This window comes from Amblyomma maculatum, chromosome 11, assembly GCF_055883805.1.
Source record: "Amblyomma maculatum isolate TAMU_Amacu chromosome 11, ASM5588380v1, whole genome shotgun sequence".
In the NCBI taxonomy this organism is placed as follows: Eukaryota; Metazoa; Arthropoda; class Arachnida; order Ixodida; family Ixodidae; genus Amblyomma; species Amblyomma maculatum.
Window position 1 is genome coordinate 31,529,011 of NC_139354.1, and position 24,277 is coordinate 31,553,287.

At 43.0% G+C, this 24,277-nt stretch overlaps 1 protein-coding gene across 1 annotated transcript; it reads right to left on the minus strand.

Annotated features, from left to right (window-relative positions):
- Window positions 1-740: 740 nt before the first annotated feature.
- LOC146173377 (uncharacterized) lies at window positions 741-14,614 on the minus strand. The gene is made up of 4 exons (XM_084585186.1): window positions 14,557-14,614; window positions 5,971-6,079; window positions 2,949-3,128; window positions 741-1,199 (listed from the first exon to the last, which is right to left on the minus strand). Exons 1-4 carry the CDS (start codon window positions 14,612-14,614, stop codon window positions 1,130-1,132), a joined length of 417 nt encoding a protein of 138 aa, XP_084441312.1. The 3' UTR covers window positions 741-1,129.
- Between the last annotated feature and the right edge of the window lie 9,663 nt (window positions 14,615-24,277).

Here is a 24,277-nt window from a genome sequence, read left to right on the forward strand (position 1 = left end):
ATGTTTGGTTTGGTTTGGGGAGTTCAATTTTCTAGAGCGACTCAGGCTATGAGACACGCCGTGTGGAGGACTCTGGAAATTTCGACCACCTGGAGTTCTTTAGCGCGCAATGACAACGCACAGCACATGGACGCCTTGCTTTCCGCCTCCAGCGAAAGTGGCAGCCAAGGCCGGGATTCGATTCCGCATCCTTGGGCACAGCAGTCAAGAGTCCTAACCACTGGGCCATCCCGGCGGGTCATCATTCAAGTCTAAAGTAACTGATTTCACCTATCTTTGCCTGAAGCCTGGCCTTGAAGCCCTAGTATCGAGCCGGAAACCAAATGAAAAGGGACGTGCTAATGCATATACTTCACATTCGACCTTAGCCAAAATGGCTGCAATATTTACTCCTGTTGAGACAGATATTTCCAACGCATTAAATGCTTAACGATATAACCTGGGCAGGCCATTTAGGCTTTGAAAGATACCGGAAAGTCCTTTAATGCAGCAAAGGCAATTTGAAGAGAAAGTAAGCGCAGCACTGGGGAAAACGTGCCATTTGTTGGGGAGATTTTTTGGAGGAAAGATTTAATCACGGGAGGTATCGGACATTCTTTTCGTCCAATGGAGGTAGTTATGCCGATGATGAAACGAAAGCCAATTTTACGGGAGGCAGTTCATGGCAGGAATCGGTCACACGGGATATGTGGCGGAAGGGCATAGCTGGTAGAGCACCCGCTCGAAGGGTCGTGAATGTGTACATTTATCACGTGGCACTGTTTCACTAGGCGTTCGGCACTCTCAGTCCAGAACTGAAAGAAATATTAAGAAGATGACAACTACGATATACAGCGGTGGTGCGTGACGCTAGCAATTAGAACACGGGCAGTGAGAGTTCGTAGAAATTATTGCGTAGTCTCAGCCATCGAGAAGCAGAAGTACCTTGTTGTCACAGTCGTTGGTTGAACCAAAGATGGCACTGCCTAGCTTCTTCCAAATGAGAGTTTAAATATAACAAGATATTTTTTTCTTCCTCATAATTTACACCAACTCTTCGACGGATACCCCGTTTTCTTCGCAAAAAATGACGAGGAAAGGGAATAGAAAGTCATTGTCTTCAGAAAGATTTGATCGTTGCCTCGAATTCTTATTCAGCACGAACTTCAGCCACTTGAGATGTATGTTTCGTATGGTTCCAGCAGGTGGGTCCTCTATTGCTGCAGAGAAAGCAAAAAGAAAAGTTAATAGCACAATAACGGCAGAAAATATATCGCAGGTAAAGGGCAAACTGTAGTCTGAGCACTGGATATTTACCTAGATGGACAACCTATAAAGGTCACGTTCATTGACAATCAGACCGGCACAACCCCGCGTACGGATGGGAAGGAATAATTTTCTAACATCGGCACTTCGTTTTTCTACACATTGACACAAAATTTGGTTAGGTTAAATGCATAGGGCTTGAAGTCCTAAAGCGACATAGGCTATGGGGGACGCCGTATTGGGAGGTCTCCAAAAATGTTCACCACCTGGGTTCTTTATGTACACTGACGTAACGCAGTACATACCTATCCTGTCCTTTCTCCCTCTCGCTCACCTCTGTAATTTTCTCTTCCTGTCCCTGCAAACTCTTTCTACTAGTCCAGGTGATTCAGTTTTATCGATAGCAGATAAATCGCTGGCAAATATCGTTTTACTTCCGCTGTGTTTTATAGAACGATATAAGAAGCACAACCACCACCAAACAGTACACAAAATCCAAAGTATGTTTCAACTTGATCGAAAAGCGGCCGCCATTACCGACATCCAAACTGCCTTTTGGGTTGAGCAGTCGAGCGGCCTGTTCACTGAGCCACATAGGTGGGGTATCCCTAAAAATACGGTTACGGTTTTATATGGTCGTGTTTAATGTCACCTTTCTCTTCACGTTACAAAAATCTACCGAATTCGTACATATACACATGACGGTTTTATTTATTTCCCTTCGATGTAAACAATTCTGTATTGAAGGGTTGAAGAATCGATGGATTTTTTTTTTTCTTATACGGCAGTGGCTACTCTGAAGAAAACGCATATGATGGTATCCTACATACCCTGTGTTCATGACTCTATGTTGCATACCACGAACATGTGCAATCATAACTTTTGTTCTCAAATAAAATCAGTTTTCCAATGTCTTGGAAAATGTTTTCAAAGTGCATCGTTTAAAAAAAACAAATTGAAGGAAAAAAAGTAATTTATTTTTGTGATCCTGACGATCAATGCGAGCTGCGTACATTCTGTTTTTCTACACTTGCTTCTGCGTTGTCGTAATGCATTTGTATTTAAAAATAATTATGTGGTCATATTGCTGCCCTTGGCTTGGTCATACTTCCGTGGTCTTGCCTCCCGCTCATGATTCGCGACACGAGTACAAGCTACCACGCGCTTTATTTTCGGCTTTACGTGCACTGCTGTTTGCGAGGCTTAGCTACCACGTGTATTAGACCTGCGAATAGGTTTTATTTATATTGGGCAGTGCCCTTCAAATGTACCGCTCTATCGCTTCCGCAGCAGCGCCCTTTTTTTTTAAGCACGAAATTCACTGTCTGCTCCGGTGCTTCATATGAAGACCGTTGCATCGAGGAAGACTCTCTCCTTTCTTGTTCGTCTCCTGCTGCATACCCTACGGTACACGTGATATGTCCCGACATATTTGTCTTCGTACGCCGGGTGCGGACGGGGAATGGAGAAAATAATCGGCGAGAATTGTATAAGAACTTAATTTACTAACTGGTGACCTAAACTTTGCATCTGCGTAATGGTCCCTTTAGTCGCATTTTTTGCCAGGTTACCATTACACATTATACTCCTGTTTTGCTATTTTTTATATGGGTTTACAAAACTATACACAGGGAAAACTTCATCCTGGCACAGTCGTTATAGAAGTCTGAAAGCTCATACGAATAGCATATGCGATGACTTACTCCAAACCCCTGTACATTTGGGGAGCCCCGCACTCGGAGAAAAGCTGCTCTTTTCCGGCGTTGTGTCCACCTTGAAGGCCTAGGAGGTAGCCGTCGTCGAATGAGCATGTTAGGGCGCCGTTGTGGCCTGGTAAAACTTCTCTCGGCGGTGGTCCATCTCCGTCATCCACGGCTCCGAGCCTTGATGTTCAATAAAAGGAAATGAGAAAACTTTCATGACCAAAAATTACTGAGAAATTAGGTCCTTATGTAGTACATGAGATTAAGAGATAACGCATGAAGTCGCGCGAGTGACGCTTGACAAATGTGTAAAAGCTAGCGATAAACTGCTGGAACCCAGTGACTTTGGCTTCCCACAATGGGAACCTAGTGGGGAGTGATACTAACATAGAGGTGATCATATTTTTTTTTTCAATCCAGTCCTCTGAAACTTGTTTTTTGTTGTTGTTTTTTTGTTTGTTTGTCTTTTTTTTTTTGGGGGGGGGGGGGGGGGCTTGTTGGTAAGATGCGTTCGTTAATTCTGAAAACTTGCACGACTAAACAATGAGAACAGGTAAAAAAAACAGGGAACGAAAACACCTACCGAGTGCTTTATGTATTTGTTCTTTACCAATTCGCCGCACATGTGATAATTCACTTTACACAAAGCAGTGGTTCGGGTTCTTGTTGGGCATTATCGCTTGAAACACATCTACCAACAATGCTTACCAGAGTGTTATATAGCTTCATTATTATCTTGAAGCCTATGTATTCGATTATATTGGGTGACAAGTTGAGGCAAGTGGATGCTTCTGAAAAGACCGCCTGCTAGACGTGAAGCTGTGAGTCTCATTTTTCAAGCGTTTGGTCTGTTATAGGCAGCGTTAGAAAAGTCTCAGAATATTTTTATGCATATATCCATCACTCCCCGTGCTTGTCTTAGAGCATTAGGCACCTGGAGGTATTTCAGGTAAACTAATCTCTGTTTGCAATAATTGAGCGTCTTCGAGATTGAGTTTCAAGCAGCAGCTTCACGCTAGAAGAAACGAACTTAATCAAATAGAGATTCATTTCACCCTGGAGATAATAATAAAAGCGGTCAGGTCTTGACTCTCACACGAAAACCAAAAACTGGTAGTGTCATTCCAACACAAATGAAGATATTGTTAAATAATATTTTTCTAGTCTTCACTTTTCTTTCCCCTTTCTTCAACAACTTGTGCGTTAGTTTATACATGCTTTTTCTTTTTATCTATGACTTTTTTTTATTTTGAGAGCGTAAAAAACAACGCCTAATGCAAGGACAGAAGCTAGAGGCAATTGGTACCTGTTGAGGTCTCTCTCTGCGTGAAGTTCGAACTGATGCTTTTGCATAGGTTAAAATAAAGGCCCTTATTTTACAAAATATATAACGAGAATCTTTTCTAAAATTACAAAACTGTGTCACACGAACGATAGCACAAAACAACAAATCAGGCATTACATTGTATTACCTTCACAAAAACATATCACAAAAAGTAACTGTTCCGCGATGGCACAAACAAATTAGGACGCATTGTATTTGTAGATTGTGAAAAGTTGATAGATAACGTAAAACAAAAATGCGGTTGCAAGACAAAATACAAAGTAAACTTTTTGTGTTACAGAAACATTAGTTTACAAATGTATTAGTCTATTATTGTTTTACGCAAGTATGAGCACAGATGCACTCATATAGACCACCGTGTGTTTAGGGAAGCCGTTGTGCTGGAGTCAAACTTGTCGACGGAAGGTAGCACCGCGTTTTGATATTAAACCAGCTTATATTGTAAAGCGTAGCCCGCATGGTGCGTTTTTCCGGCTGATTCGCCGCAGTGGACGGCAGTGGAGCATTTTTTCCGCCGCCGTAGGGGGCGTTTTCGCGGAAACGCCGGGTTCTGGCGAAACTGAAAAAAAAAAAAAAAAAAAGAAAAAGAAAAAGAAAAAAAAAACAAGGGCTCACGCCTAACACGCGCCGGAAGAGAGCAGCAGCGACAGAGAGCCAATGAGTTGCCGCAGGTGCCGTCACGTGATTCAGAGTGAGCCACACCGTTTGAGGGAGTTCGCGCGCGACTCGCGAAAGCAGCCGTTTGTGACAAGGTAAAGAAGCCAGCCTCCCGTCTTATATGATCTGCGGATGTGTCTCTACCGCTTTACTACGCTAAAGGCCTCTCGAAGATAGCTGCTCAAGATTATATAGTGAACTAGTTATCTTCAAGACTAAATATTGAGAGGGTTTAAGCATTGCTTTAACCTAGTAATACGAGCGAAAGCTTTATGAGTAGCCACGGTAATCCCTGTAACACCGCCTTTTTCAATCCGCGAGTTATTTCCATATCTTTAATTATAATATAATAATAATAATAATTGATTCACAAGAAAGAAAAGGTGCAGCATCTGTCACACTTGTTTTGTGGACACCTAAACTGTGCCGTAAGGGAAGGGAGAAAATTTCCTTTCTTGAATGATCGTCCTCAGTACATGGAGAAATTTGTGTTTATTAGAGGTGCTTTTAGATGAACTTGTCTTAAAGAGCACGTTTCGGAACATTGACCGACATAAAGAGAAGGAGTGAACGTGAACGTTATTGTGGCATCTGCAAATGTGTGGTTTTTTTTCTAGTGTGTGTCTATGTGGTGGAATGTGTGACTGTCATGCTTGGACGATGTGAGTGATGGACTAGAATGATTGTGCTGTTAACGTTTATTATTAGCTAAACATCTGATTGCCAAGGAAGAGGTGTGCGAGCGAGATGTACTTGGGTGTAGAAGAGCAAGTTGTGGCTTAGTGTTGAAGAGGAAGTGCGTGTTCAGTTTCATAATATAGTTGTTAGTGTGCGCCTGTGTTGTGTTTCTATTCACGTGTTTGTGTACATTGCGCCACATTTCTAGGTAAAAGACCGTTTGTTTTCCTAATAACCTCACAGCATGTTACAGTCCAGAGAGGCTAGATACTGATCGTCTCATCATTATATAAAACAAAATATAGAAGTTCGTTGCCCTTTAGACGGCCTTAGCATACTTACAATCTTCCGAGCTCTCGCGCTGCATCTCTCGCACTTGCAACATTGGCCTTTCTTCCGGAGACGGCCGTCACGAAATACTCACTGCAAATACCTCCGACGTGTGTAGCTCCTGCAAAGAAATATCACAAGGTGTACTTTAGATACCTCAGCATTCTCTCTCCTTAGCAGCCCTCTAGACAACTATATACACATTGTCTTGTCCCTCACTAGTTCAGTGATTCTCGTGAGCCTCACTACACTAATTCCCAGGTTATGGTTTGAGGCAGATAACGTCATAAAGGAGGTGTATGAGTTAGAAGCATTAACATGCCTGTAATGCATTTTTATGAATGTGGGGAGGAGGGTGCTAGGGCTGAAAAGGATGGTGGGGCGTTCACTAGGCAGCGTGGACAAGCGGCTTATCAGCGGCGACAGCATGCGTAAAAAGAGCAGCGTTTAGCGACTTCTCTGTGATAGGTGGCAAAATCTCATCAACCTCTTTCTGTGCAACATCCTGGAAATTGGGAGTATGTTCCAGCGTAGACGTAGGTGGAGGAGTGCGCAATGATGGCTGGCGGCAGACGTCTTCGCGGACAAATGTGAATCTTCTATGAAGTGATTGTGTTTCCAACGCAACATCGGCAGTAAGTACCGAGCTGGAAAGTGTGGAGTCTTGGAAGACAGTACGCAGTGTTCAGAGACCTTCTTTCTGCAATTCGTCAAAGCTTTGACAAGCGCCGACGGCGCCTGTCAAGACGACAGAAACAAGCTCATGGTTCTTGGTGACGAGCATCTGAAAGGCGTGATTTCGAATGCCTTGCATAATTTTCCAGACGTTGTCTGCCTCGTTCATAGAGGAATTTCTGAGTTTGCTGAGGTCCCCCACATCTTCTGTGCAGCTGGTGAAGTTTTCGCCGACGACTTGTGCCCGACTTCATAAGCGCTGTTCGGCGAGCAGCTGGCACTCAGCTAGACAATCAAAGAAAACGGTTAAGTTCATTTGGAGCGCCGCTCAGCTCCAAATGTCTGATTCGTAAGTCTAGAGTAGCAATATTGCTCAAGAAAACGATGTTAGTAATTTTCACGGCATCGTACTGTTTCATAGTGACGCTTACCGGCTCATAACATGCCAGCCAATCCTCCAAATAGTATTGTCGGTAGCGCTCTAGATGACAGATTCACGCTGTCGCACGGCACCGGAACCAAACATTACGAGGGACTTTAGCGACTAAAGAAGTGAAAGGCGAAAGCCTAAATGCCGAATTCTGTACGCAACTGGCCCTAATTAATAATTAATTATTTAGGCAATTATTTTATTATTATTTTGTTAATTAATTAATCACCTAAATTATTGGTTCAATAATTAGTCATTAGTAACTGATCATTGAATGACATGTGGCCATATAAGGCACGCATTCGCGCATACTGTGGGGGTGCTCTGTCATTGGTCGAGACTTCTATGACGCTATCCCGCCTCGGCCAACAGAGCTGCCGCGAAAGCGAGACACATTTTGCCCACGACAGCATAAGCCATTAAAGGCTTATGCCTTGATAACAGTAAAAGGTTAAGAGGAGGTAGAGTGGTTGGTGGTCTCAGGCGTCGCAAAAGCTTAAAGGGGTGATCATCTGAGTAGCTCTAGGACGGGGAGATTGAGACACCTACATAACTGCAAAGAAAGGGGGTCTGAAGGATTGTTACGTCGCGAACTTTTCTCAGCATGTTCTGCGGACTGCCAGAATGACGGGTTTATCCGAGAAAAGAACGAACGACCTACATATGAAAAAGCTGTCATAGTGGTCTTAATTATTTTAGAGACCGCTGCTTTTGCTTCTGAAACCGATGGTCACTCTTGCAAGTGGTAATAGAAGCCTCGGTATGAAGGGCAGAGGTCTTCGTCACTGGGCTTTGCTTCTCTTTTCAGGGCTGGCTGCGGCCGTCATTCTCCTGTGGATATTATGACACTAAGAATTTACTTGACATTCACCACTTCATCAGCGACCACCTTCAGATTTTGTGAAAGTAAACATAACTTAAAGCTAGGCAGGCTCAAAACTAAAGGCTAAAATGCCCACTACTAGCAAGTGTTCACTCGAGCGAACCCAGTAATAGGTGATGTGAACTTGAAGTCCGAGAAAGGTCAAAATTTCGTCAATCTTCACGGTGGGCTTGTTACGGGGAAGTATTTATTGAGACCTGCGCTAAAATAGACGGAACATGGCGCAGAAACTTCAATGGCGGCTCGGCATCCACATCGTCCGCTTCATCGTCTTCAAGAGTACGCCACTTCGTCGTTCACGCGTTCCCCAGTAATACCATCTCCCTTGGCAAAATCAACGTCCTGGTGCGTGTTAGGCGTGCGATGTGTAGCAGAAATACTACGCTTTAAGACAGGCCACATGCACTATTTAGAAAATGGATGTAGCGGACGAAGAATTTGGGTGGAGTGGCGTAATCTCATATAGGTTACGTCGGTCACTGGCCATAATACACGATAATGACCTGTGTGGCGCGGCTAAAGTTTTCCACCCAACCCCATACTGCGGGACGGGAGCCAGATTAAGATGAGAGATGCGAGAGGATAGTGAAAATTACCGTGGTGAGCGCCGTAGCGGCGTTTTTGATATTCTTGGGAGGCGAATAGCTTCTGACGAGCAATCTGGCGAGCAGCATCGACTCGAGTGATGGTATCACGGGCATAAGTAAGGAAGGGGACTGCTCCGGGAAGCAGTGTTAAAAGGTACTAATTCCAAAGAGAAGATAGAATGGAAATTACCCAGCAGTATTCTGGCGCGAAGAGTGATAAGCGAAGGTGGCAGTATTTCGGAATATGCATTCATCCCGGCACGAAAATCTGTTTTCAAAAGCCCATTTTTGTTATCCCTAAAATTGCGGATTGGTATCTTTTTCAGAGGCGATAGACTGTCTTTACTTTCCCCACATCTCTATGTCACTAAATAAGAATAATGCAGTGCTCGCTGTCTTCTAAAATGACGTCAACGCCACGCGCACGCCGCTTATCTCTCCTATATTTGCAGTCTCTGTCTTAAAATTCTTAACACAAAACGCACTACCAGGTCTTTCAGGGCTCTAAGCCACACCTTTGAATAAGCAGGTGCGCTACAAAAGACGAACATGCACCAACTAACCATTCGAATGATTTACTAAAGCCGCATCTAGACAAAGCCTTGGAGCTAACGAAGCTATCCACGGCTTTGGATATTGTGGGTCGCTATGGCAGCCTATGGCAGAGAGCAACACCTGCACGAAATCGACTAGAAGCAGCGGCACCGTCAGTCCGCTAATGTAGATTGCCAGTCGACGGCGCTCGCAAAGATGCTTGCGGCTGTAGTTTTCTTCCAGGTTCACGAATGGTTTACGGCCGACTGAAACGTGCCCTCGGTGATAGAAGTGCTATACCAATTACGATACTTTTTCAGCTCGAACAGCTTTTATAATCACAACGTTCGTCGTGAAAGAAGCGCGGATTGCTGGAAAATAAGGAACGTGCGAGCAGGTGTATAAGTAGTGTTTTGCACTGCGCATGCGGTTGGCTTTTCTCACGCCCATGGGCCTGATATCGTTATTCGCCAAGCTTGCATTTTTGGAGATCCTAATTCTTAGGACGTAAACCTTTCTTGGCTCATGCGGGACGTCATCACATTATGTGCGCATAAAGTATATGCGAAAGTGTCTACAATATTGGTACTTACATAAAATTCTGTCTCCACCAAGAATTAATTCACTACCCTTTCGATCCCCAGCCGAACGCGCAAACCACTACTACACGCCGGACTCTTGAGAAACAGATGGTTATTCTCCTCGTCGAGAATAAGAACGATCATCGCTATGACAATGACGATGCATTTAATTGATAATGATGCCGATAAGGAGATAGTGGTCATTATATTAGCATTTACAATGTTTAAGCAGTTAATAAAGTCTGCCCTGCAAATGTGATTTTGAAATTTCCGCCTTCGATCAGACCTAAGGACTGTTGTGTAACTTTTCCACCTCTTCCGTCGAGTACAATTTTCATCGTGAAATTTCACTGTGGATGCACGTTATTATCAGTGCTATAATGGGAATCAAAGTACTTAGGCAAACGCTTTCTATCGCCCTCTACATTAATATACCTATCTGCGGCGCCTGTGTTCTACGTCACGTATTTCCTTCGCAAAACATGCGCACGTATTTATTTCCCACACGCCCCCGTCGCAGCAATGAAGCGGCTGCCTGGTTTGCTTGCTTTCATGGACTGATTATTAAAATAATTAAATGCCGCGCTAATGACGTACTGCCCGGAACATGTACCAGTGATGGTCAATGCATGTCAGTATTGTCTAGATGACTCTACCCCCTGCTCCCAACTATTCCTCAAGAGCACAATAACCCACGACTGCACAGCAGTCTTCTAGAACAGCTGCGGAAATCTGTTAAGCTGAGCGGGGTGAAGGTGCTGAATTAACTGTGAGGAGAATGCTTTTGTAGCTGTTGTCAGTGAGGTTAATTGTGTGATGCTGATCGAATGGCTCCACATGCCTTCATTTTGCTTTCTTTGAACTGAAGGCGAATATAGCTCTTGGAAAGCAACAATAACTTTCCCCATGTGATAGGAGTATTATACATTCGCCGAAATTTTAAAGCTATTTTGCAGTGACGCAACATTTGTCGCCGAGGAAAACATTGGAATGTCTCGGCACGAGTGCGGCTATATATTCAGTGTATCTGTGCAGGAATTCTGCCTTACCTTCTCAAGGATCTGTTTCAGGCAATTGGTTCGTAATGCTCATTACATATACCCTGACCGTTCACAAGGAGCTTTGAAGAAAGCCTTTCTTTTGCACAGTAATTACGAAAAAAGTTAGTGCGCCGGCCACAAAAGGTAATTTCAGGATTATTTAAAAGGTACGATGGGGAAATAAAACATTCCTGATTTGTTTTGTGCAGCGAGAGAAATTATTGTTTTCGTATGCATGCTGTTATTCCGATCCATTCCTCCTCACTAAGTAATCATCGCACCGCAATGACAGCAGGGAAGTGGTTAAGCGCGTGCTATATTCGGTGTTATTATATCTAATTGCGTGGGCTGACTACTTCATTTTTACTTACCGCAAAAGATAGGCTAGTGCGCGAATGATCACTAGCTTGCAGCCGAATAGCAGCGTTACATAATGGGAAATGCTGTGCTGCAGGCCCATGTCCAGTATGTCCATATAATATTTGTCACGAAATTCGAGCTGGACATGGATTAAATTACCAGCTGATGCCACAATTATCTGCGGCGTATTGTTCCTGCTTCTATGTGACAGATGCAAATCAGCTTGAAAATTAACAACGACCACAAAGGATACATAAACGCCTTAGATGTGCCCTCCAAAACCGAATAACACAGTGCAATAAATACACCACTAACTTCATCTTCATTTATGCTAAGAACACAAAATGGCCAGTCAAATTGCACTGTGGTCTGCAGCAGCTTTCAAGCATATTTGTGTCTCTATAACTGCCAGGTCCTAAGCGTAGCTAACGGGAATACGCATTCGCTAGGCGCCTATATACAATTGTATAGATGGCAGCAATCCCTTGGTTTCGCTATGACACGGCACCTAACACCATCGTCCGTGCGTTAGAGATGCCGTGCCTGTAAGAACATGCAATGCCGACCGAGGGGGAAGAAATATGTTATCAACATGGCATACTCAATGTGAAAACATTCTACCTTAAGTGCATCTTAGGATAATAGTGCGCTTACATTTTTTGGTGTGATATGCAAACGAGTAAAAAGGACCACACTCACACCAGGAAACAAGGAGTAGTCGGCAGGGATTACAGTCGTACACGCGCGCGAAAACACATGTTTGCTAGCAAACAACGCAATCTGGCGTCCGCACTGGGAGTGTTCGCCCTTGATTCGCAAGGTGTCAACTATGTTCCCTATCTCGGCAAATACTTCTGAAGACCCTGTAATCTTGTTTTCATCTCCTCAATGTTTTGAACCAAGTTGCTACTCTTATTATTCCGTTCTTAAGAAGGTAAGTTTTTGTGAAGAATTTACCGCGTATAGCTGTGAGCCCCAATTGTCACCTTGTTAGAAGAATGGAAATATAAAGGCGCCTCTCTCTCCCACATAACCGAACTGCACACCTAGTCCAGAATTGTAATATCTTGCCCATATCCTAACAAACGTACTGTATTATGCCCGGATTTATCAGAATATTTCATGCATATAACTTAAATTAAGAAATCCGCCATGGTGGTGCAGACGTTAGGGCGCTCGAGTGCTGTGACCAAGTCTAAGGGATCGAATCCTGGCCGCGGCGGCCGCATTTCGATGGAGGTGAGGAGCAAGATGCCCGTGTGCTGTGCGATGTCAGTGTACATTAAAGAACTCCAGGAGGGTTTAATTACCGGAGCCCTCCTGAGCCTGAGTCGCTTTGGGACGTTAAAAGCCACAAACAAAGCCAGCCTTATATTTATTAAAGACTGCTTTTTTCATTGAAACGTTGCTGATTTCAGTATATATAGGGCTTCAGACAGCTCCCAGATGCAAAACATCGTTTGATTGTTTTACTTCTTATACACTCAGACTTTGATGGAGGCGAAACGAAGTGGCGTCCGTGTGCTGTGCGATGTCAGCGCGAGTTAAAGATCCCCAGGTGGTCGAGATTACTACGGCTCCTCTTCCTCTCTTTCTACTTTCACTTCCATCTTCCTTCCTTCCCTTACGGCGTGGTTCAGGTGTCTACAGAACAAGTGTGACAGATATTGCATATTTCCTTTCCTGTGAACCAGTTATTAACAAGTAACAGCCTCTGCACTGGGCGTTTCGGCATACAAGATGCATTGGCGCTGACGGCGCGTTTCAAACCATGCGCAATCGTAAATGAATGAAAAGCGTTGTGGCAGGCTCATCGCCTTCAGTAATTTCTGCGCTTCGTACAGGATCGGTGCCGTGGAACACACTTACAAGCATTTAGTAAAACAACTTTCCACAAGCACCATACATGACGTCAAAATTAAGAAGCGTAACTTTGTGAGACAGCTGGGGCATGGTTGTGGAAGCTTTCATAATCATTTCACTCATGAAAATTGCGACAGCAGAGTCGGCTGCACATGCACGCAAACAACAACAAAGTCAATAACACAGTTGTTTGCGCAGATGTGCGCCTGACCTTGTAGCAATTTTGACCTGGCGAAATTTGCTTTTCATCGTCGTTCTATTTGGTCCTCCTTGTTTACGCGCTCTTTTCCACCGGGTTTTTCAGTATCGGCATCAAATGCAGGTGTCACGGCTACAGGGCACAATTGGTTCGTGCACTGCGCGCTGCATCTCACTCCTATTTTTCTATGTTTACTTTGCACGGAAGGCTTTTGAAATAACTGTACAATTAGGCTCCACATATCTCTCCAGCATTCTACTATTATACTACAAGTGAACTATTAACGACACTTTGCGGGAAGCTACCGATTTGCATGTCTATACCTAAACGTGATTCGTAGCGACCGTTAAAAAATTCATTATTACGCGAAGCGCACTGCTCTCATGGTGCCTAAAAGCCATCGTTGTAGCCCGCTTTGAAAGGGAGCTTTCAAGGACAAGTTCAATTTCTTCTCGCGAATACATTTTAGTTGTGCCGTCATTCGATGCAGCAGCCGCCCGAACTACAAACTTGCTGCGTGTTTGCCAAGGCAGATGGCGCCTCTTCCTTCCAGTGCATCATCATCAAACTGCGCGTCTTAATCAAATCGAAAGGGATGTAGGAAAAATGATAGATGCTTTGTAAGGAGTCTAATCATATACGTAGTGCTGGTTGTATGACTTGGTGTGGTTGATAGTAAGATTGGTTGACTGATTGATTAGTAAGTAGTGATTGGTGACTAGGGAATGAAGCGAGCCTAATGTAGACAATAAGTGCGTCGCTAGGATCAGAGCATCACCACGTAGCATCAGAGTAGCAGCTAGCGAGCCAATGAGCGCGCACAACATCGCGTCTACCGTTAAGGCGAAGCTTTAGCATTGTAATTTTTGACCCGTCGATCCCTTCAAATACTTGCATATGAAAACTAACAACTTGAATTCGAAATTAGTTATTTCAGTGTGCTCTCTGTCATGTATCCCGACCAAGATGGGGACACGTAAATACGTTATCTTACCTGCTTTGATTTTGCATTTAGGCACTTTCGCTGCGGAAAATTATTACCGGAGATGTCTCGAAGTTTGTGGCAGTGCCTTCACAGCTGATGCCGCTTATATCACGCTGCATACGCTGTCGAATTGTGAGTTTGCGAAGAGTATGAACACAGGGCAAGCAGCCGGCACGGCAGCTCCGCACCCGGGCCTGTCTAGCAGTCCTGCCACCAGAAGCGCGGCCATCGCTTTCCACTTTGCATATCTTTGTCTATCTCTACCTATCCTTAAATGAAGAGCCTACAAGTAATGAAATAGAGGTGAGCTTTAACTTATCCGCAGACGGAGGCTGGGTACTATGTAATAGACAGAAGCTATCGGCTACTCATTTAGATGATATAGGTATTAAAAATACATTAGACCTCAGTACTGCCTACAAACGACCTTTGCCATCTAACGTTAAAATTGTTATACATACTGTGAAAGACGTTGTTATGCTCTGTGGCATTCTTGTCAGGTCTGAAAAGAAACACCATGGCTTACAGTCGTGTACAGGAGCTTCTATCGCGTATCTTACTTTTTCGCTATGAAACTTATATTACTTACGTGGCAAGAAATAGCACAGCAGAGACATTCACCAGCGGCCGATATATTTGTCCAATATGAAAAAAGCCTTCTCTTGCACTCTTCACAGTGATGTCATTTACTTTGTTCTTGAAGAAGTCCAACACTGGTGTCTGAAAAACCCGGTATCAATCCCAAAATAAGCAAAGGATTGCTCTTGGAAAACAGGGCGTATTTTTGTATGTATTCGAAACACTGTAAATCAACATATCTAAATGTTTAAAGAAGGCAGCAAATATTAAAGAAAGAAAGAAAGAAAGAAAGAAAGAAAGAAAGAAAGAAAGAAAGAAAGAAAGAAAGAAAGAAAGAAAGAAAGAAAGAAAGAAAGAAAGAAAGAAAGAAAGAAAGAAAGAAAGAAAGAAAGAAAGAGAATTGTAAAGTGAACACAAAAATGTAGAGGCGAAGAAAGCAATAAAAAGCAGGAAAGCAGTAAGAAATGGTAACAGGAATTCTGTATGGAAGGACACAGAAAAAAGAAAGCGAAATACGTAAATCGGCCACAGGAAACAAAGATGGGGTCACCATTTCGTTCCTTCCAACTTATTTTGCTGTTGTTTTTCACAAAGCTGTGATTATTTCACGTCAGCTTTGAAACGCGTGCTTTGCAGTGACTGTACTGTGACACCGCAGCATAGCTTTTTACAAACGCAAATATTGGTAGCAGGCACATTTGTTTATGCACTAATTTTAAAGATGTGTACAGGCGCCCAGGATAGTTTTCCAAACAGCGGAATCACACATATAAAAACAAGGAAATGAGAAAAATCAGGGCTGTTCACCACTTAGATCATGGCTGCATGCTGAGAAAGCCTAGAAATATTTTCCGGCAAAAAATTTTGTCTGTGTCAGCTTTTCCGTCTATCCTGTTCCTTCTGCGCAATTTTTCCATCCTGTGAATAAGAAAACGTTTATGGGTACCTGTGCAATGCTATCAAAATATACTGACCTGACTCTTGACGAGATATCTGGCGCTAAAGACAATCGTCATGGCAGGATTGACGTTGTATGGCCACTTTAGTTTAACGAAATACGAATTCACCTGGGGAATTCAAGAAAAATAAAATGGCGCCGCAACAATTAACACCCTCTCGGAGGATCTTGCAATCCGATTGCCTTATAAAACCATTATAGTTAGCGTCAACTCGGAGTGAGCCAAATATAAATAGCAGTACCACCAGTTATGCCTAAAATATGACAGCCAAGTTCTACAACATATGATAAGCATGTCTATCTATATACATTTGGTTGGATGCACCATTCCAAGAGAAATAAAGAAACAGTAATCTTCAAAGCAACGAGGTTCTGAAAGCTTGCTCAGGGCATATAAAAAGCACTTCCTGTAAGTGATTTGAAGCGCTAACTGCATTCGTGTGAAGTTTGAAAACTCGTGTTTTATGGTGGCCTCCCTTAAGTTCAGTGTTTTATCAATAACTTGAATTAATATTTTCACTAAAATATATCAATATCTTATACATTCTCCTGGTTTGATGCAAGACACAGCCAATATTATGCTTCTGTTAACTGCTACAGCACAAACGTCATAGTTAGTGGATAACTGTCACTGGACCAGTGAAATCTTATAGAAGTAATAGTAGCCATAATTGGATGTTCGACGCAATGGTACTTGCCTTTGACATATATTCCTTAGAGAACGTTAAAATATCTTTTCCTTTACGCGAAAGAGCATTCAGTAGCCCCTGATCATAGTCTATTCGCAGGTCCAGGTAAATAGTCTCTGGAAGCCCTTCGAACGCCCCTGCAAAAAAAGGAAACCGTCATATTGTCCACAGATTACTTATTTACTAACAAGGATCGATGTAGTTCATATCCTACGAAACATATGGTGGTATTTAAACTGACTTCACGTACAGCAACGATTTCGCGTATTGTCTTCATTGAAATGAACGCTACATTTATAATGGCTACATTGGAACAAGGTACCTAAAAACCAGAGAAGACGTGCAGTGTTTCTTTTTCTTCTCGCAACACTACTCCGTTACTGAGGAGCATACAGACGCGTCAGTTCCTGCCCTGTGTTATTTTGGTATTTTTATCCGTGATAACTGAACTTTCTTGTTTTTTACTAAAGAAGCGAAACAACACTGTCTTCTTTTCAATATCCACATTTTGCAGGGAAAGAAGCACAACAGTACCCTCATGATTACAACAGTGCAGGCTTTCAGTGGCACATATATTTTCTCATAGAAGGTATGTCGCAGCAGAACTAAGTGAGCTTATGCTGGTCCTCAAAAGCAAATAAAGAACAATACCAATAAGGTGGCTCGTCCGTATCTAGTAGCAACGCGGTAACCACTATACAAACTAGACGACTATGTATCATCCGTGAAGTGATGTAATGCGGTTGGATGTGTGGATACCGAAGGCATCGAATACGTTTGTCATATGATGACAACAAAGTACACCTTTGAAAAAAGTGCCACTGCGACCAATTTCGTGTCGGCTTCAGAATTGCTTACCTCTAGCTCTATTTAGCCCGGCAAGCTATTTCGCGCTTTCTATATTTGACGTGATATCCTGTTGCTAGATCTCTTTCGGACATTGCCATCTCAACAGCATGCAAGCCCCGCAACATCATATGAAAATATTATCTTATATAATTAGGTGATGAATGCGTTTGCGTACTCAAAGCAGCAAAATAGCGCTTACAACCCGTAGCAGTAACGGCCACAAAGTTCGTCAAAAGTCATTGAATTTATTTTGAAAGCAAGGACTAAAACGAGCACATAAAGGCAGCGCAGTGACCTTGTCTCCTTACTCTTGTCTTTTTCGCACAGCCCCTTTTCGCTATGAACCACGATGACCGTCGATCTTTCATACATGTCTTTGTTTACCAGCTTTCCAATTCGTCATACAACAGTGCTGACTTTTAGGGTATCTAAGTTGATCCCCTACTGGACATGGACAATATTTGGACTGAATAAGGGAGTGAAGCATCATGTTTTTTATGGCCTGTTCTTTAACGTTTATTATGCGAGAACCTTATGACGTGCTATGATTCACTATTTGTGAGGGAAACTTTCTCTTTTCCTCGCCTCATGCGACTGCAAACCGAACAAGCGAATTCTGAACTCAGATCTTTGCGTTCCTTGTTCTTCAAGTGACCTTGTCAGCCTAACATGGGAGCAGCGCTGCAACAAGAATCCAGCGAAAGAAAAATTACAGGACTCCGCTCCGCTCACTTCGACCATTTCCGCTAAGAGAGGAAATGGCGAAAGACACTTTACATGACTATTTTCACTATCTACATCGTCATTGTCATCCCTACTGCCATAGTAATCCCTGTCTAATGCCACAGAATCGTCATTGTCATCGCTACTGTCATCATCATACGTATCTGCAGCGTAGTTATCATCCTGTTATTATCGTTAACATTATTACTAACAGCATTGTCATTGTCATCGCTACTACCATCGTCACGCTAGACAAGGGAAAATACGACCTGTTTCTCATGAGCCCGGCATGCCGTAGTGGTTTGCGTGCTCGGCTGGGGATCGGAGGGATAGTGGCTCGATTAGTGAGGCAGGCAGATTTTGTTCTTTGAGTCAGTTCCTGAGAACAGTTCCGCAGCCGATAAGCCAAGAAATGCTTTCGGCTTAAAAGCCACTGGTGCGGACCGGCTTCCAATCAAGGTATCGTTCTTAGGAAATGAGGCAAAACATTGTAGCTGTCACCGCAGCTGATCACACTGTGATTTACTTCCACTTTCTCCCGCTGTACATGAAATGTCGCCTTTCCCATCAACTCCCATCAGCTAGAAAAAGAAATTTAACAATGGACATGACGCATGTGCTGTAACTCCAGTGAAACAATTGACCACATGGTATCCATCCGGAAGTTGATGCAGGCGCAGTCACTGTTCCTGAAGCTCTGGGGTTTAGAGATACCAGTGGCCGGGTGAAAAAACCGGCGGTGGAAACTAGCAAAAAACGACTGGAAGATTGGTGGCTTAAAAGCAGAGAAGTGACATAATGCTAGTAATGTAGAAACAAAAATTTAATAAATAGAATGATGGTTTAGTTAACCAATCTAAATCAATAATTAAGATATAGGGAGAAAAATGAGCATGATAGCTACTGCTACCACCCCGTTTCAAAGGGGACGCTCCTATATTCCATCCATCCATCCATCCATCCATCCATCCATCCATCCATCCATCCATCCATCCATCCATCCATCCATCCATCCATCCATCCATCCATCCATCCCATGTCTGAGCAATGGATCGCAACTCGCTCATGTCGCATTGTTCTTTTAAGGTGCAATAAAGGAGACAGAGCATTGTGAACTTGGACCTCCACCGATATTCGGATAGCCAACCCCCGAACATGACCTTGCACATTTCGAAAATTGAAATTGGAAAATTTAAATTCCGAAATTGACCTTGCGAGATTTGAGAGCCTACTTGGCCGATCCAAAAAGACACTTGGCCCACCCCCAAAATTATATCCGAAACAAGGTTCATTAAAAGTCCAGATTCAGGCGATTTCGCACAACATTTCATATTTAGAGGGAGTGAAACCGATAGTCATTTGTTTCATCCCAGCGCGCCTTGATTCTGTTTAAGTTAACGTTGTCTTACATTTAAGAAACGGGAACATTTAGGCTATGTTTAGTTGCTCGGCGCATTAACCATTCTGGACTACGTGTCCCTCTCAAATATAATTCGTTATTTTATCTTTAACGCGCTTTGCTATTGGACGGCCTTACTTACCAGCTTCTTACCAGCATACTAATTGCAATGCTTACCTATAGTCAAGGATCACGAACAAGGATCACGAAGCAGAACAGACTTACGAAGACAACCATCGTCTTTAGGGGGCGCATTTCCGTCTTTGCTCGTCTTTTATAGAATTTGCAGCAAAGATTCACCTTAAATGCTTTCGTTGCTTCGTTTGGTGCACATGATTGATTAGTAGAAAATGTAGGGATTGCGCTAATTATAGACGAGTACAAAATAATGTTCACACGCTTACGTTCTCTGTTCGTTAGTTGGTATATTGCAAACAAAACAATGCGGCACATTTGTTTATAAATATGGCCATATTCGTGAACTGTGCCCTTTCGTGGCATTGTGCTGATGGGCTGCAGAACGTTTGGCGTAAGGATATATTTGACAAGGTGATATAAATGAATTGTTTGGGAGGGAGCACGCAGACACAAACACAATGGGCTCGATGGTGTTTGTGCACACCTGGGATAACAAGAAATTCTTAGGGAAAAATTCCACATTGTTATTTGTAGTGTCTGCATGATACTGGCGTCATTGATGGCATAAGTATTTGAAGATCATTTCTCGCCGAACAATAAAAATTTAATTTATTTGTACAGTCACACAGCAAGATGTAAATTATTTGCATGCACATTTCAATTTTATTTGGCTATCCCCAAAAGTGCATTATTGCGGTTCATCCTCGCCTTGCCCCGTCGAAGCCAACCGTACGCCGGGTCCATCGGCCGAGAGCCCAGCTTTACCCCGCACCTCCACCAAATGTTACGTGGTGGCATGACAAGCGATGGAACACGGCGACACAACAGAAACAGGACAAGAAATATGCTTTAATGGCCAGCGGGCCTGGCGCAGAGCGCTCCGCCCCGCGCCACTGCCCGCTTCGTCATCTTCGTAGCAATATTATGGGGCGGGGCGGGGCACGTTACTAGACTTTAGAATGGTGAAAGCGTCCCTGCCTTCTTTTTGTGATATCTAGGAATGCTGTATGTGCTGCACTGTATTTGATGGGCTGAGTAGCAGGCTGAACATGCGACTTAAGCCATTCATTCCATTATCAAACGAAAAATTGTGGTATGCTACCAGGAATGGAGATTTTTTTATGACGGGGTAAGAAAGGAAACGAAAAGTATATGCATAGAAATCAAATATGTCAAGCAAGCTCACTACAGACGATATTGTTGCAGGATGTGGTTCTAGGTGCCAAAGGACATGATGACAACGGAAGTGCTTGATGAAAGCGTCAATTTTGGATTTATCTATTTTCTCAGAAGTACGAACTGAGAATTCACGTTACGATTCCTTCTCGTGCACTTTTAGTGGTTGTCTCTATAACCCGAGAAAACAAAAACAAAATATTTTAGCAAGAAAATACATGAACCGGATAATATTGACGAATATGAAACACCTTTAAGGGCAGTTCCGGCCACTGCAATTGTAACCATATTCATATTTCGCGTTAATTTATTATATAAATTCCTTGAAACAGCCATTACAGCTGCCAATACACCGCATTATTTGCCAGCACTAAGACCCAATAAACTAGCAGGAAATTCTCAAGAATTTTGCGTTGTATACGCCTTCAAACGCATTCGTAACCATTTCACTGGACTCATTACAAACATCTTTCCTGACATAGTAAACCCGCTCCGCCAACTGTGCGGCGAGCCTGCCACCTTAGACCACATAATCTGGGACTGCGTGGAGGATCCGCCTCCGGCAGACCTGGTTACCTCGCCCTCGCTTGAAAAAATTGGAAGATATATCTCGCCAGTCGGGACCCGGACGTCTAAGACCGCAAGAAATCGTCGACATACTTCAACTGCCGGCAACCTAGAATGGCTCGGAAACTCTGCCTTTACCATCTGAATGACAAGTAAAGTATTCTATCTCACTCACTTTTGCAAGTATTTCATCATCTGGCAGAAAGAAGATGTTATAGAGCTCCACGCTAAAAGCTTAAGAGGATCACTTTCACCTGATGGCCCTTTATCAGCACTTATCCGCACTTCACAGAAATTTTACAATGCATTTGCATGTTCATCAGCACGCGCTTCTGCACAAAAGCAAGGAGTTTTTCTAACGCCAATAATTTTTGGAAGTGTTCTTTGTTTATTCTCACCGGCGTACGGCCTTGGTACAAAACTTCTTGATTCTTTCTTGACGGAAACGCTTGGCTACGATTTCTTCTCAAAGTTGCTCTTGCGTCGATATCACCGAGCAACGCGTTTATGTTCCTACAGTGTGCGGCCGGCAGCTATGGACAATCTTTTCCTGATGAATGTAAACTCCGCGTGCCGTTATCCCTTGCTCTAAATTTTTTTTTTTTTGCCTGTCTCGATACCCCAGCTTGCACCAACGAACAATCTCAAATTATTCGACAGGGTTTGCCCAGCAGGACTTGTTTTCTTTTATTTGTAAAGTCCGCTGAGGGTAAGGCTATTTTAGCGTTACATTAAAGTCTTATATGTGTAAACAACTCACCAGGAAATCATTTCAAGCCATTCGGCTCCTGATGCACGTTCTATTTTATTTTTTCACTTTCTTAAGAAACCTCGTGCTTTGACGAGAACAGCTGTGCTCTTGGCAACTGTTCCCAGAAACAGCAATCATTTTTTAACTTAAACAATTGTTTCCAGCATTTAAGCATTGGCTTCTTGACAAATTTATTTCATTGATGATCTACGAAATGCAGCGCTCTGACTGCAGTACGTATTAAACTCGCATTACGACAATGAATTATGAACTCGAGAAAACGGCACATTATATAAAGTTGTTTCAAGTTACATGCTCATAAAAAGTAACCTTAATACCGGGAAGTGCATTTTCAGTTCTCTCCCAACGTCCATTTTAGTGATGTGTCTCAAGTGTCAAACACCAAAAGGAGCGATATAGCTTCAAAGTACTGCTTGCTTGGAATTTACGGGAAGAAATACGATGGGCCAACTAATCAGTCGGTTCTTCCTGGAAGCAAGTCGCTTTTATCACTTTCCGAGAAGTCAGAATAGCGAGAACTTAACGCCGCAATTTACATAAATCATCTATAGTGTGAATTGCGGTGCAATCCATGGCAGTTGTCAAATTGAAAAGTTGTGTGTTCTGGCAGCTATTATCGCTCCTTGATGCAGCTTAATGACTCACAATCTCATCTCACTTGCTGTTTTATTTAGCTAGGTTATGTCAAGTTTAAAGGGCGCTTTTTCAACAGCAGTACAGAGTGCAAAATAATGCGCGCCTTGTTAAGACCTTTTTATATTCAGCATTTCAAAGTCACAAATAAGTCGTCTCAGCTCTGAGAACGTATAACTAGCGGTCATTGATGAAAAGTGGATAAGTGAATTTGTTAGTACGTTTTGAAAGCATGTTTATATTCACTGACGTTATTATCCACTAACATTACCAGATTCGGTGGCGATGGTCTGCATGGCCCGGTCCTCCGAGCGCAGCAGTGGACCTCCGGACAAACAGACTTTAATCGCTAAACATGAGAAGAGCGCACGCTGTTCAGACGTCTCGTGAATGGTCTACGGAAAGGCAGCCGCGCTCGGCGAGCTTACATTGGCGAGCTGCACAACTGACTGTGAAATTGGCCTCATGATACCGAAGACCGCGACGAGCGGAGGAACGAACGCGTCCATCTCATATATGGGTCGGTTGATAGGAATATTTCAATTGCTGTCGCAGTCACGGAAAATACAAAAGTAGCAAAGAAGCAGTTTTCTGAAAGCAGTTTTACTAAAGCAGTGCAAACTGCATTGTTTGACGTTACTTAAGACAATCACAACGTAACCTCTGGATTGCATTTTGGGTTCTACCAAACTGAGAACTGGGCTAGTAATAATAATAATAAAAATTACGAGGGACTTGAGCGACTAAAGTAGTGAAATGCGAAAGCCTGAGTGCCGCATTCTGCTACGCAACTGGCACTAGTTAGCAGTTAGTTATTATAATTTATAAGTAGGCAAATAATCACTCATTATTCAGTTCATTGATGAATTACCTAATTACTCATCAATTAGTGATTATTTCAATAATTAGACATTATTTGTTACCTGATAATTGATTGATATATGGTCATATAAAGCACGCATTCGCGCATACTGCGGTGGTGCTCTGTGATTGTTCGAGACCTCTATGACGTCATCCTGACTCGGCCAATCAGAGCCGCCGCAAATGCGGGACACATTTTGTCCACGACAGCATAACCCATTAAAGGTTTGCGCCTTAATAATGATAATAATAATAGGTTCACAGGAAGGTAAAGAAACACTCATTTTCTCATTTGTACACAGTGGAGACAAGGCAAATATTTTGCTCATCTTTTCCGTGTTTGTGTCATGTCAAACACGTTGTTGTTGTGGCTGTAGGAAGAAGGAAAAGAAAATGCACGGGCCTGCTACTCGCTCTGTAGCTGAGCCACCTCCGCTGCCTCGGGCGGACAGAAGAGAGAAAGTAAAGAAGAGAGAAAGAAGAGGGAGCCATCTCAAACACGTGGACAAGCATGCGCTGTTCTTCAGTTATGAATGGCACTTAGAACATAAAACTTTCAAGTTATCTTAGAGCTACAAACAGGCTTGGAAAGAATTAGCCAAGCTCATAGGTGGTAAAGGTTTCATTGCCCTGGTAACGAAGATATAGCGGACGGAAACAGGAACTATTCCTTTTGGCCTTCTGCGTGGCAGTGGCATTCGGATGATGGCGGCGAAGCGCATTTTGTTCCTGTATAAATGCAATAGAATTAAGGCGTCGACAAAACATTTAACTTTAGAATCGTGTGTAAGGAGCAAATACACATCATTTGCTAGTGTACAGTGTGCTTGCGACATCC